The sequence below is a fragment of the Arvicanthis niloticus genome, chromosome 2 (genome assembly GCF_011762505.2).
Source record: "Arvicanthis niloticus isolate mArvNil1 chromosome 2, mArvNil1.pat.X, whole genome shotgun sequence".
NCBI classification, from domain to species: Eukaryota; Metazoa; Chordata; class Mammalia; order Rodentia; family Muridae; genus Arvicanthis; species Arvicanthis niloticus.
The window spans coordinates 12,161,453-12,176,539 of NC_047659.1; the positions used below are offsets into that span (position 1 = coordinate 12,161,453).

Sequence of the window (15,087 nt, forward strand, 5' to 3'; positions counted from 1 at the left end):
CTTTGACAAGCATGGATCTGTAGGGCACGCGGTCAGTGAGGACTATTCCCATTTGCTTATATAGTAAATGCACTAAATTCACACACAATAACTAGAAAAGTGTGCATTAGATTGTTGGCTGTAGACTGTCAGTAACAACAACAACAATAATATAGAATATATTTTGCCTAATGTATCTTTTTCTTTGGGAAACCTTCATAACCCATTAGAGTTTTCCCTTTAAAAAATAACCTAGCTTTGGAAAAAGACATGGAGCAAGGAGTCTAGAGATCCGGAACTAGCTGCAGTCCACGCTAGCTGCAGTCTGAGTGCCAGACCAAGGGTGAAAGGGACCAGCAGCGGGTGCCTGAACATGTGCTTCATGTCTCTGCAGTGGTACTTTTGTGTGTGCTGTTACGTATGATGATAGTTCTTTACCTGGCTACCCTACCCCTTTCTTATTCTTCCAGATATAGCCTATACACATGGACATAGCAACCCCTCCCCTACACAGAACATGTCAGCCAGGATCAGGAGGCCCCCTCTGCACCTCCACAGAGGGGTTTCAGAACTCTTGGTTATTTAGATGAGTGTCCCTCCGGAGTTCTTTGTAATTTACTCTTGAATCACCAGTGATGACGATCTAATAGGATCCCTGATTGGGAGTCAGGAGGGACTTAACACTTGTTTAAACAGTGAATAAAGGCCCACGTACTGTAACGATGGCAGGGATGACTTAAACAGTCTCATCTGTTAGCAAAATATTATGAAAATGTCTTCACTTACCTCCACTGGCCTCCCGAGGAAATTCTTCTCTGTCACCTTATACTGGTAGAAATCACCCTTGTGTTTGTAGGAGACATTGATATCCATATCCAAGTGAAGTTGTTTAACCAGGAGTGAATATTCTGTCAGGCCCTCGATGGCATTAGTCGTATCCTAGCAATAATTCACAAGGCACGAAAGCACATTTGGTTTATGTATTCATGCTCACTTACAAATAGACCCATCCTCCCTTTGAGAATGGGATTCTGATACAATGACTTGAACTTGAAATGCTTTTACCTCAGCCTCCCAAACGCTTATGTGCACCCAGCTCTGTAACCATCTCTTCCTGGGAGATGGTAGGCAGCACTGTCTGGAGATGAAACCCTAGCTGACCAGGTGAAGCAGATTGAGGGGCAATTGGGGAGGGATAAGGAAGGTCACTCTCCTTCACAGGAAGGACATTGTTTTTAGCAGGAACAGGAAGAAAGTATGACCTCAGGTCTGGGTTCACTATGTACTCAGTACACATATCCCCAGGAGAGTCACTCTGAAAATTGCCTCTGATTTTGTTAGATTATCTCTTTCTCACACTGTCGTTTCATCTTAATCACCCCACAGCGAGGCTCAAAACTATCTCTTCCTGATAGTTTTAATGTTCATTTCCTGCCCCTCAATTTAGAATACTGTCATTTACAGTTCCTTGAGAGCACACAGGTGCCCACAGCTTCCTTGGTGTGTGCGGTAGTTGACTGTGTCCTTCAAAGTTCACGTGTTGGAAACTTAATGTCCAATGTGGCAATGTTGGGGGGTGGATGGTATCTAACAGGAGGAGTGAGGGTCCTAGTGGCACCCTCACAAGTAGGTAAATGTCATCATCGTTATAAAAGAATGAATCTGTCCCTCCTCTCTCCTCTTCCTTCCCCTCTCTCTCCTTTCTCTCTGTTCTTCTTTCTCCTCTTTCTTCTTCTCCTTATCCTTCCTGGGATGACACAGCAAAGATGGTTTTGTCAGTTATGGCCCCTCAATCTTGGTCTCTCCACCCTTGAGAAACATGAGCTAATACATTTCTATTAATTATAAATTACTCAGCGGGAACATGGAGGTGGATATTCATGTGTCTCCACCAGTCAAAGGTAGTTGATATATCTAGGTTGGGTATTGGGTTACACTTCTGATTATATGGGCATCTTGTAATTGAGCATTACCAAACTTATAAAGCCTTTGATTAACATTTAAAAAATTGCATAAAAGCAAAAGGGAGAAGGGAGCATGGGATAGGGGTTTTCTAGGGAGGAGAAATGGGGAAAAGGGATGGCATCTGAAATGTAAATAAAACATCCAATAAAAAAAGAAAATGAAAAAAAACTTTAAAAAATGAGTTAAAACCTACTCCAACACTTATCATCTGTCATGTTCAGTGCATCTGGTCTTATTTTGAGGCCTTTGATCTATTTGGAGTTGAGTTTTGTGTAGTGTGATAAGTATGGCTCTATCTGTATTCTTCTGTATGAGGACATTAAATTTTACCATTATCATTTGTTTAAGATACCATGTTTCTCTCCCTTGTGTATTTCTTACTTAATAAAAAAATCAGGTATCTATTTGGATATAAAAAAATTACTCAGCTGTGTTATTTCACTACAACCATGACTGAGACCGTGTCCATTATATTGAGTAAGAACACATGGTTGCTCTTCAAACAGTATCTGAGAAAGGAATACTTGAACAAGCTGTATCATTCTGGATCTTCCTCATCCTCTTCTATAATATGAGTAACTGTGACTAGATATTAAATGTCTGGACAATCCCGTGTCTACAGCGGCAATGCTGATCAGCGAGCACATGTAAGCCTGGCTGTCTCCACATTAAGATTCATTACACAATCACTAAATTAATCTAGAGAAACCCCTGTACTTCTGACACAGACACACACTCATTATCTAAACATCTAGAGGGCACAGACGCCAACATCAGAGCTCCACTTGAAATACAGATGCACAGTCATGAACCACTTCAAGACAGAACATGCTCTGAAAATGGATTGCTGGGCAGTTTCACAATTGTGTAAGCATCACTGAGTGTGTTCACACAAACCTGGGTAGTACAAGTCAATCACCAACAAGAGACACAGTGACCGTGGTGCCTGAGTGTGTCGCTTGTGAAACATGCATGTATTAATGTGGTTCCCTTTTAGAAGCAGAGTGAATGTATTCCCAATAAGGACAAGTTATGGTGTAGGGATGGGGATGCATTTGGAAGTAGAACATGTCCTTAGTAGCTGAGAGCTCCTGTGTTCAATCCAAAGAAACCCCAAATAAGCACACAAGCTCGTAATGTAGTTGACTGTCATTCTTAACCAAGCATCTGTATGTAGTTTTAGGTGTCACATGTGTATGGGATTGGTAGGGCAGTAAGTTTGCTCACATCAGCACCAGTACAAACATGTAATGTGTTATATACATCATCAAGATAGCCACAGGCAGTACATTGAGCTCCATAGAGACAGCGCCGGGGCAAGCGAGAGCCGGACGGGCGCTGGGCGACTCTGTGCCTCTTGGAGGAAAACCAACTAAACATGGGCAAAGGAGATCCTAAGAAGCCGAGAGGCAAAATGTCCTCACATGCATTCTTTGTGCAAACCTGCCAGGAGGAGCACAAGAAGAAGCAACGGATGCTTCTGTCAACTTCTCAGAGTTCTCCAAGAAGTGCTCAGAGAGGTGGAAGACCATGTCTGCTAAAGAAAAGGGGAAATTTGAAGATATTGCAAAGGCTGACAAGGCTCGGTATAAAAGAGAAATGAAAACCTACATCCCTCCCAAAGAGGAGATCAAAAAGTTCAAGGACCCCAATGTACCCAAGAGGCTTCCTTAGGCCTTCTTCCTGTTCTGTTCTGAGTACTGCCCAAAAATCAAAGGCGAGCATCCTGGCTCATCCATGGGTGATGTTGCAAAGAAGCTAGGAGAGATGTGAAACAACACCGCCGCAGATGACAAGGAGCCCTGAGAGAAGAAGGCTGCCGAGCTGAAGGAGAAGTGTGAGAAGGATATCGCTGCCTACAGAGGTGAAGGAAAACCTGATGCAGCAAAAAGGGGGATGGTCAAGGCTGAAAAGAGCAAGAAAAAGAAGGAAGAGGAAAATAAGGAGGAGGATAAAGAGGATGAGGAAGAGGAGGAAGAGGAGGAAGACAAAGATGATGAAGAAGAAGATGATGAATAAGTTGGTTCTAGCGCAGTTTTTTTTCTTGTCTATAAAGCGTTTACCCCCCCTGTACACAACTCACTCCTTTTAAAGAAAAATTGAAATGTAAGGCTGTGTAAGATTTGTTTTTAAACTGTACAGTGTCTTTTTTTGTATAGTTAACACACTACCGAATGTGTCTTTAGATAGCCCTGTCCTGGTGGTATTTTCAATAGCCACTAACCTTGCCTGGTACAGTCTGGGGGTTGTAAATTGGCATGGAAATTTAAAGCAGGTTTTTGTTGGTGCACAGCACAAATTAGTTATATATGGGGACAGTAGTTTGGTTTTTGTTTTTCTTTTCTTTTGGTTTTATTTTTGGTCCCCCCCCCCCATCTTCAGTTGTCTCTGATGCAGCTTATACAAAGATAATTGTTGTTCTGTTAACTGAATACCACTCTGTAATTACAAAAAAAATTGCAGCTGTTTTGTTGACATTCTGAATGCTTCTAAGTAAATACAATTTTTTTTTATTTAAAAAAAAAAAAAGATAGCCACAGATCTAGCAGTCAGCAATAGGAAGTTTTTAGCTCTGTTATAATTTTATGAGTTATCATATTTGTGGTCACTGTTACGTAATGCATGACTGTGCATTATCCAACTGCATAACAGTGGTCACAACATAAAATGTATTTGATAGGTAGATAACTATAGTGTTTGTCATGCAGGAGAGGAATCATCAGTATCTTTGTTTCCATGGCAGCCACTACTCACTAAACAGGATGTGATGCAATCACTGATAACCTACCAGCCTTCCATGGTCTTTAAAGACAGTGAAAGACGCACACTGGGTATAGACTCAGGAGACGCGGGTGCTGACGCAGATCCTTGAATAAGCCTCCTTAGGCCCATGCCCTCTTCTGAATAATGAAGTTACCAATGCAGATAACCTCCAGGGTCCTATGATTCTAGACTTGATTTGTATCTACGGCAGCTCATTTGTTAGAAAGAATCATGGAGGCCAGAAAGAGTGTGAAAGGTGTAATGTGGGAAACAAGAACATGGATCAGGCTAAGAACATGCTAAGGACACACTAAAGACACGCCAAGGACACACTAAGGACATGTTACCTGGGTGGAATAAAAGCCGCCTCCATATCTCTGCTCTTCAGATAGCCACTTGATGATTGGGTTGACATAATTCATTTCCTTCAGGTTCAGGCTGGTGAGCAAAGCATAGGCTGTGGTTTCTACCATACCTGCCGTGCCACTGTTGGGCACAGAGCTGTCTGGATGCTGGGGAGTGTCTCTCCAGTAACGGTAAATGGGCGGATCACCTGAGGTCAACACAGGACATTCCTCAGTACAAGTAAAGGCGAGAACTCAGTGCAATCCTAGCACATTGTGACTGCTCTCTCTCTTCCATAAGGTTCTCTTCTTTGTAAGAACTTTATCAAGGTAGCCAAGAAAAGTCAAGAACCCATAATACAGTGCCCTTCATCCCCATTGTAGAAGAATGGCCACAAATGCCAGGGAGTACATCCAGTCTCACAGTGGAGCGGCAAGCCTGATCAGCTGGGACTTAGCAGACCAGCTATCTGGGTCTATCCTCTGTCCTCTCCTATTAACTGATTTGATCAATTCGGGAAATTCATCAGTTCTGTGGAACTCAGTCTCTTCGTACTGTACATAGATAACATTCACTTCCATTTGGTGAAAGTCGCAAGAGATACGCAGGGGAAAGGATTTATAGGCCAGCAAACACCATCTGCAGATGAAGGATTATCATTATTCACATCGGTAGAACAAACTTGACATAATATCTTTTTCCTTGGAGGAAAAAATATCATAGCCTAGAGTGTGTGAGGTGACACCCAAATCGTCAGTATGCCTTCTCTTTTCCGGACAGAAAACACCCACATTTTCCTATGTGTAGCGGCTCCTATGTGTAGCATCTCCCATAACATAGATCCTAACTTACCTTTGCTTCTTCTCCAGTGACATGAAGGAATCACTGCAAAGCTTTCTTGGAATACTTTTTTTTAATAGTAAGGTAAGATTTTTTTGGAAGGTTAATCTAATTTTGGGGTGTCTTTTTACAATTAAGCGTTGCATGATTTACATGACTCTGAACAAAATATTTTTTTTATCCTGCTCATACTCAGATTTACCATACTTAAAATGAAAGGTTTATTTAGGTTTTAAATATTATTTGAATTATTCAGTTCCTCCCTAGCTTTTAAAGTGTATGATTTTATAATGCAGCTTACAATTCCCCAAGACATTTTTGTGCTATTTCCAAAGCATCAAAGAAGTGGTTTCGAGGTGTTAAAACTTAGACATGTTTAAAATGATAACAAAGGTGACATTTTGTAGACAGTCATAAACCTCACATAAAACTTGTTTAATGTTTAAAAAACTCAGACTGGGACAAGGCTCAGAACTGCCAGCCATGCCGATGGCTACTACTGCCTCCTAGTGACACATAAGTCAGGCCACACACTCCTTGGCTCAGTGGCTTAAGTTAGAACCTGCTGTGCCTGAGACAGGCAGCCCTGCCCTGGAGGACACGGTTTGGGAAGTGGGGCAGCACAGGCCAATCCCAGCTGCAGTTCATCTGCTTGCATGGACACGGCTGTCGCTCATGCTGGTTTGTTCTCACTGAACCGGTGTTGGATAGAAAGAGCTTGGGTCATAAGGATAGATAAGTGGATGCTTTTCTGGGGGTATAGGTTAGTTACTCTAGTTCAGTCCTCTCTTCTGTCTCCTCAATGTGTCTACTTGTCTTCCCATCATGAAGGCTTCACCAGATGCTGGGCTGTGTGCTCAGACTCCCAGAGCCACTGGTTAAAAGGGATCTCTTTCCTTTGCCTGTTTCTGGTACTCCATTGTAACAACAGAACATGTGCTAAGACAGGTGCTTTAACCATTGCACAACTGTTTGCATAACCCTGGAGACCCTGTACTGACCCCTAATGTCCTTCCTCCCCTGCCTTCCATCACTCTCTCACCTCTCCTTCCTGGCTCTTACTTCCTGCTCTTCTTCTCACTGCTCGGTACACCACTGGCCTCCGTGCTGCTACTGAAGCACCAAGAATGCAAAGGCCACAGGACATTTGCACATGCTATTTCTCTACCAGAAATGGTCTTCTCTATAGCCTTGGGCCTTGCTTCCTCCGCATTCATATTTACATTCAAATACAGTTATATGCTGCACAATGATATTTTGGCCAATGTCATACCACATGTGATGTTATTTACCCCATGACTATAGTACTTAGATTCATGTCAGTATACTCTGTGATGGAATGGGAAACCATTTCTCTGAATACACTGAGTGACTCTCTGCTCTCTACCATGTTCTTGTGACTTACTGTTGGGAACAACCTTGCTTATACATTAATGCCTAAATCAGCCATAGGCCTAAGTCAGCCATACATGCTTACTGACAGTAAGTCTTGGCCTTTGTGGGAAATTACTAACCCTAGAACAGATAGCTATAGATCTTGTAGACAGGTAGCCCTGGTGGGAAAGTATTAGCCTAGATCAGAACAAATGAATGATAGATCTTATGGACAGGTACATGGTGACCTGTTCCTCCCTGCTTCTTCTGGAAACTCTTCACCCAGCCAATATCCTGTTCCTGAGAACACCTGTACTTTCCAGAAACAAAGAAGACCCTATGTCATCCCCCTCCCCATATCCTGCTTCTATGTGTATATAATCCCCCCCCCCAGGAAAAATTAAAATTTGACAGCTTGATCAGACTTCCAGACAGGCTGTGGTTCTTTGTGTGCCTTTGTCCCCCATTCTCTCTTTCAGGTGGTCCCCCCATCCCAGTTCACCGCCCCGCAGACTGGGGCAACTTACACTTAGTTGCATGATTTAAACTTTATTGTATGTGTATGTAAGTGGGTGCACTTGTGTATGACATGCTTGTGGAAGTCAGGGGACCACTTGCAGGAGCCCATTCTCCCCTCCCACCAGTCTTGGTGATTGAACTCAGGTTGTCAGGCTGGGCAGCAGCAAGCCCCTTTACGTACTGAGCCATCTTGTTGGCCCTGAATGTTTTGTTTCTTTTTGTTTTGTCTTGTCTGAAACTCTCGATCCCCCTGCCTCAGTTTCTCAAATGCTGGGATTACAGGAGTGCACTACCACATCCATCCAACTTAGATTTACTCAGCTCTGGTTGTATTTGTTGATTTGTCCCTTGAGTGTGGAACAGTGCCCAGACTCAGGAAGAATCCATCGGATGCTTAATACCTCTGTGTTGAATGAATGAATAAGCATTTCCTGAGTGAATAATGACTTGAGTAACAAGATTCATCACCCTGTGGCGTGATGGATAGTTCCATGTGGGCAAGGATGGCATCTTCCTCTGCTTTCATTGCAACCCACTTCCCAGGAGTGCAGACCCCCGGTGCTCAGTCAGCGCCTGCTGAGCACCTGTGTGCAGCAAGCCCTACCTTTAACCAAAGCTTCCCTCTTCAGGGCTGATACAATTGAACGAAACTTCGGGTGGGTTCTGTCTCCTAGGGAAAGAGCATAGGCTACAATGGCCAATGTGAAGGTGCTCTTGGATGGCAGGGTGTTTTCCAGGAGGAAGGAGTCAGCTTTATCTAGTGCTGTGCTGATTTTCTGGAAGCAAGAGCAGAAGATAATTACCTTTCCTTTCCCAACATCAGCCTGTAAACTGATGAGAGCAACTCTAAGGTTGCTGGCATATGGCTGGGTGGGGGAGTAGGGGAGGTGGGGAGGTGGGAGCGGGGAAGTGGGGGGGGTATGAAGGTGTTGGAGACCTTTGAATACAATCAACAAAGCAAATCTTTTAGAGAGAAGGTGTAAAAACTATCAGAAGAAACCACGGGGGTGTCCAGTTTGGCCTATGCATTGTCATTGAGTTCCCATTTCTATTGAGAAGTCCCTTGAATTTTGGATTCATCACTGGCCCAGTCCCTGGGGAGAAGCACCAGGACAGACAGGATTTTCTTCCTGTGTCAGCAGAGCTGAGACAGTTTTGTGCTCAAAGGGATTATAAACAAACAGAACAGAACCAGAACTGCTGGAGCTCTCTAGCCCTGGAAATGGCCTAGGAAGAGCTCCTGTCATGTCCTGAGGTTGCCAGAGAGCTACTGTGGATGAGGGGCCAGTAAAAACCTGCTAGCATCCTGCCTGGTTCCTCTCCCAGATCAACCTGTGTGTCCTATGGGCATGAGTGTCAACCAGCATCTACCTGCTGGGACCTGGTTCCTGCTGATTACTTCCTTGTAAGTGTGAACACCGGTGCTTACGGATCGACCCAAACAGAATGCCTTTGTTTTTGTGGCTCTCACTCAGCAGATCTCACTGGGAACTGAAGTTTCAGCTCAGTTGTGTAGCCTAATTTACAGGACATGTCTGGTTGACTTTGTCTTTGCAGGCAGGCGTCCTTAACCTCAATGCAGGTCTCTAGCTCTTTCCGAAAATGGCTGTTGTCTATGATAACCTTCAGAAGCTTTTACAGCCTTGTTCTTTACAACATGGACTCCCACGGGACCTGGAGCTTCCTGATAGGCTATTCTAGTTGCCCATCGAGTCTCAGAGATCCTCCCGTCTCTGTCTTCCAAGGGCTTGGCATATAGGTGTGGTGAGGATCTAAGCTCAGATCCTCATGCCTAAAGGCAAGCACTTTACTGATCTTCCATCTTCCACCTCTGGAAGCTTCTATGATGGTGGAAGAAGGCAGATTTCTCTTAACTTCCCCAGCTTCCAAGCAAACAAAAGAGTATGGACCCCCAAAAGTAAAACTAATTGGATGTCAGAAAGTCTCTGCACTGCTGAAGGCAGCGGCAAGGTTTAACAGAGACAAGATCAAAGATGAGAGTGGGAACCCAGGGGCTGGAGAGACAGCTAAGCATGCTAGAGAACTGGCTGCCCTTGCTGCGGGAGACCTGAGTTCGAGTTGGGTTCCTAGCATTAATAGGTGGCTCACAGCTACCTACAACTCCAGTTCCAGGGGACCTGGTGCCCTCTTCTGGCCTCTAAGGTGGACAAGCACATGTGTATACACACACACACACACACACACACACACACACACACACACACACACGCACAAAGATAGAATTTAAAATTTAAAGAGAGGGGAGCTAGACACACTGAATCATTCTCCCATCACAGTTCCAGGTAACTATCCCAGCTCTACAATTCAGTGATCAGTAACAATGAGCCACTGGGGGTCTCCTACTTACAGTGTCAGCTCTGTCAACTCATCATGAGTCTACAGGTTAGACTATGTGCTAGAATCTATCCCAGATAGGAAACCCTTTGATTCTGGTCTTAAGGTTATTTCCAGTAATGTGCAAAGCAGTTGGAAATGAGGTGTACTCTGGTGAGCCCTACACGCCCCAAGTTTGTGATGGGCTAAGCCAGGCTAGGGAAAGCAAGCTAGTACTTACCATCAGGGGGCATATGTCCATAGCCTTTCTAATTCCAATCACAGAAAAGGCTGTAAGATACAAAGTGTTCTCTTGGGCTTCAACAGGCAAAGTACCCTAGAACAAATGGAGTTTTAAAAGAAGTAAATGATCTTGTTCAAACTCTTTGGGGGCTGTCTCCGTGTCTCTACATCATGCATTGCAGCCGGATGCTTACTGTGGCCCAAGAACCCTGGGGTTCTGTCATGCCTGTCTTAGTCCGACTCCCCATCTTCACCTGTCAGCTCCATCTCAAGATTCTTCCCCACATTCAAACTTCCTTCTCCTTCAAGATCCTATTAAAATGCCGCATCTGCTCTGAGGCTCCACCTAGGCCTTTCAGGGTGATGCAAGGCCAGGCTTACAAGACTTCCAGCGGAACTGTTCTACCTCTCCAGACTTACCTTATGCACTCACAGTCTACTACTCTTGGCCGTAGTTCTTTGAATAATAAATTTCACTCCCTCCTTTCTCCTTTCTCCTTTCTCCTTTCTCCTTTCTCCTTTCTCCTTTCTCCTTTCTCCTTTCTCCCTTCACTTTTCTTTTTCCATTTCTCCCCTCTCCGCCACTCTGGAACTAAACTTCCCAGGCATAACAGATATATGGAAAGTGTTCCACGTTACTAGTAATCAGAGAAACTCAAACTAGAAGCACAAGGAGTCACCAACACATGCTTTTGCCATGGGTATGGCAGAAAGATAAAATGTGAATGCTGCCACGGGTGTGGAGGAAAGAGGACTGCACCAGTTGCTGAGAAATTAGCACAGCCACTATAGAACATGGTACTGAGGTCTCCAAAAAGTTAAAAACAAAACTACTGGTATACCAGCTCTACTCCAGAAGGGTATATACCCAGGGAGGGAACACACATTTCAGTCTACTGCAGCACTGTTCATAATCGCAAGATCTGGGACACACATACACCACACACATTTTAAAACAGGTTTTATGTCATAAGCAAGAGCTGTTTTGGTTAAAAGGACAAATGAGTTAACTTTGAAGAAAGATTCAGAAAGGCGGTTGACTCAGGGGCCTGTTTCTGCCCCTCCTACATTTCCTAGGTATCACATGTGCAACAATGTAGACTTGATCCCCTGCTGTCATTGAAGGGCTTTCCTTTCACTAACAAGTATAACATACTTGAAAAGCCTTTATGTCTGATTTATATTCTAATTGTCATCCTGGAAAGAGAGTCTCAACAATGCATTGTTTAGATCAGATTGGACCTTGGGCATCTTTGTGGGTAATTGTTGTCGAGAAGATAAGCCCCCTGTGGGCAGCATCATTCCCTAGGTTGGGGTGCTGGACTATAGGAGAGTGGTTACAGTGAGCTGAGCACCTCAGAGCAGGCATTCATCCTCTCTTCATGGTCTGACTAGCTTGGTTCCTGTTGCCATGACTACCTGGGTACAATGGACTGTAGCCTGCACCTGTGAGCTGAGGTAAGCCCTTCCTCACCGAACTTGCTATTGTCAGGGCATTTTATCACAGTGACACAGTGAAGCTAGGACAGACAATTGTATACTCCCCCCTTCCTTAACCTTCTATAATAAGATGGGAATAAAATGAGAGGCTTTAAATCAAACTAATGTTAATTTATATATCGGATTTCCTCACCTGTAATTTTATTGGCAGGTATTGGGAATTTTCCTTGAAAGATCCGTTTTGCAGCTGACACTTCTCAATCAACCATAATATAGAGTTACAAATTGAGTTTTCGTCCTGTTTCACATACTTTGCTACCTGTCCAAGCACTCTCAGGGCAAAAGCTGTCAGCCTTCAAGACAAAACCACACAAAGTTTATATAACCGAGTCTCTCCCGGCTTTCCAGTGACAGAGTAGTTTATTTGAAGACTTTATTCAGACATACAATTCTAGAGTAAGTGATCATTTTTTACAAGGTGACAAGGGAAGATTTGAAAAATCTTCAAAACATTTAGTCAACAAATATAAACAGCACACCTTTGCTTAGCTTGTGACACTGTCAGCTAGCACTCAAGCTGAAAATGGATTTCTGGTTAAAAAGAAGCCATGTTACATACAGTTAAAGGTTACAGGGGGAAGGGGGAAGCAAACAATCTTGAGTCAAAGTACTGATCCATAAAAGCAAAATGCACAAGAGGGAAATCGCTGGCATCTGAGACCCGGCTGCTTTCCACAACCTCTCTTCCTGTTAAGCTCTGCTGTGGACTCAGAACCCCCACCTGACAAGAAGTGTTACTAATCTCACCTACTTAAACAGAAAGTGACTCCTGCCCACCAACAGCCACACCAAACTAACACAAGGACAGAATTCGTGACCTCTCTAGTTGCCCAAGACCCCACTCTTGGAAGCCCTCTCATGTCCTTTGGGTTTTTTTGACTGTCCTTTCTCCTGATTTAAAAACTTTGCTTTAGCCAGGTGCGGTGGTGCATGCCTTTAATCCAGTACATAAGGCAGAGGCAGGCAGATCTCTTGTGAGTTCAAGGCCAGCCTGGTCTACAAAGCGAGTTTCAGGACAACCAGAGTGGAGTGGTTATATAGAGATACCCCGTCTTGAAAAAAAAAAATGGTTTTAACTTGTATTTTAAAAATGCACCTTAAAGAAAAAGTTTCAGGAGCAAGACTTTTCAAAAATCTCAAAGCACAAAAGAATAATTAAACAACAACAACAAGAAGAAAACTCTCTCCTCCCTGAGTCCCCTTCCATCTCTCAACAGGCATCTACTGCTTCCAAGAGCCAGCCAGCAAATGCAAACTGCTCATCCATGGCGGCTGCATTGTTAGCTAGCACACAAACTAGCGTGCTTCCAAATGGCAAGTGGACGTCTAGAAGCTTCTTGTCCACCTATCAGTTCCACTGTATTGAAATATCAAGCCGGGCGGTGGTGGCGCACGCCTTTAGTCCCAGCCCTTGGGAGGCAGAGGCAGGTGGATTTGTGAGTTTGAGGCCAGCCTGGTCTACAGGGTGAGTTCCAGGACAGCCAGGACTAACAGAGAAACCCTGTCTCAAAAACAAACAAACAAACAAAAATATCAGTATAATATTTACATTTTCCTGTCCTTGGGGCTTTTCTCACTAATATCTTTTTTATTATTTACTTTAATAATATTTTTTTTTTTTTTTTACTGTTTTTGTGTTTTACTTTGAGGCAGGGTCTTGCTGTGTAGTCCTGGGTGCCCTGTGAGCTGAGGCTGGGCACAAATCTAAAGGGAAGGGTATCAAAAACCAGCTGATGATTCTGACTTAATGAAAGACAGAGGGTTCAGTGAGGGACCGGAAAGTATGTCTGAGAAAAGAAGTAATGGCTTTGGGTTGCATCGTATCTGGTGCTGTTTGTATCCAGACACTCAAAAATGTGAATCTGCGGCCAGAAGAGAAGTCAGGTCTCGAGTTGTTCATTAGAGACATTGGTCAGAGAGCCATTTACTTAGAAGTGATGGAGGTCCTGGGCAAAGATAAGATTGTTCAAGAGAGATTACAAGAAAGGATGACATTTTCAAAAACATCTAAAATTTACTACTGTACCTTGCTGGGAATGGTGGTACATATGCACAATACTAACACTCTGGAGCCAGAGGCAGGAGGATTGCTGCAATTCAGGCTCGATCTAAATAGTAAGTTTCAGACCAGCCAGGGTTACATAAAAACACTCTGCCAAAACATTCTAAATTTTTCAGACTGTAAGCGTATTTTATGCAATAGGGCCCATGAAGTACTGGGCACACATCAAGTCCTGTTTTATCTCTCCCTCTTTGTTGGACATGGCTTTGTGTTGCAGCCCAGCTTTGAACTTACACTCCTCTTCCCTCTTCCTCTCAGGTGCTGGGATTGTAAGATTGCAACACTGTGCCCAGCTATTGGTCTCATTTTTGTTTGTTAAAACTAAGTATCTTCCAAAAGGAGAAATTAAAAACCCAATAAAATAAAGTAAGTACAATTAAGAATCCCGTTAAAGCAAGAGAACATGTTCTGAAAACAGGCTGCTGTGTACACACTTGACTCCTTCAGACTGTCTTTTCCTTAAATTATAAGGATTACAGAAACTATCGCTTGCTGAATGAGGTTTATGAAGATACGAGGTCCTAGGAACTCATGAAGCTGCCCACACACTGCAAGCATCCTGTAGGGACACAGAGAGAGGAAGGAGGAAGCGCTGGGTGCAGTGGGGTGTGGTTTTATACAGAACAAGACAGCAGAGACCATCTTAAGAAGGTAATTTTCAGTAAGCCCTTGAAGGAAATAAGGCATCCAGTTTTGCCTGGGAGGAGCATGGCAGATAGAGGGAGGAGTCAGTGCAGAGGCCCTGAGTGGGGAGCACGTACTATCCCGTGAGTTAGAGGAGCAATGAGGGACCAAAGGGCTCCAGTGGAGCATAGAGCAAGGTGCACAGTGAGGGAGAAATAAGGAAATGTTGGTTCTCGCCCTAGATGGAAAGACAAGCATCTGAATGGCTCTGAGCCCTGAGGCCACTGGGGCTTCTGTGCTCGGTGTCAGTGTGGGAGATCAAGTCTGGAGTCAGAAGAATGAGAACAGAGAAAGCTGGCTCAAACCAGGGTAATGTGCAGAAGCTGGGGAAAGGCAGTCAAGTCCAGAATCTACCTGAAGGTGCATCCACACCCCTTGCCTAAAACAGATGTGGTTGTGTGTGTGTGTGTGTGTGTGTGTGTGTGTGTGTGTGTGTGTGTGTAAGAGAGAGGGGGGAGGTGTGTGGAAGGACTGGGGTG

At 44.0% G+C, this 15,087-nt stretch overlaps 1 protein-coding gene across 1 annotated transcript in view; it reads right to left on the minus strand.

The window, feature by feature from the left end:
• The window catches only part of C5 (complement C5), a 77,941-nt gene that overhangs the window by 18,361 nt on the left and 44,493 nt on the right, over positions 1-15,087 (minus strand). The window contains exons 26-30 of the mRNA XM_034495334.2: positions 11,996-12,155; positions 10,361-10,456; positions 8,390-8,561; positions 5,055-5,260; positions 766-918 (exon numbers count right to left, since the gene is read on the minus strand). Coding sequence (XP_034351225.1) covers positions 766-918; positions 5,055-5,260; positions 8,390-8,561; positions 10,361-10,456; positions 11,996-12,155 — 787 coding nt within the window. The remainder of the gene's footprint in view (positions 1-765; positions 919-5,054; positions 5,261-8,389; positions 8,562-10,360; positions 10,457-11,995; positions 12,156-15,087) is intronic.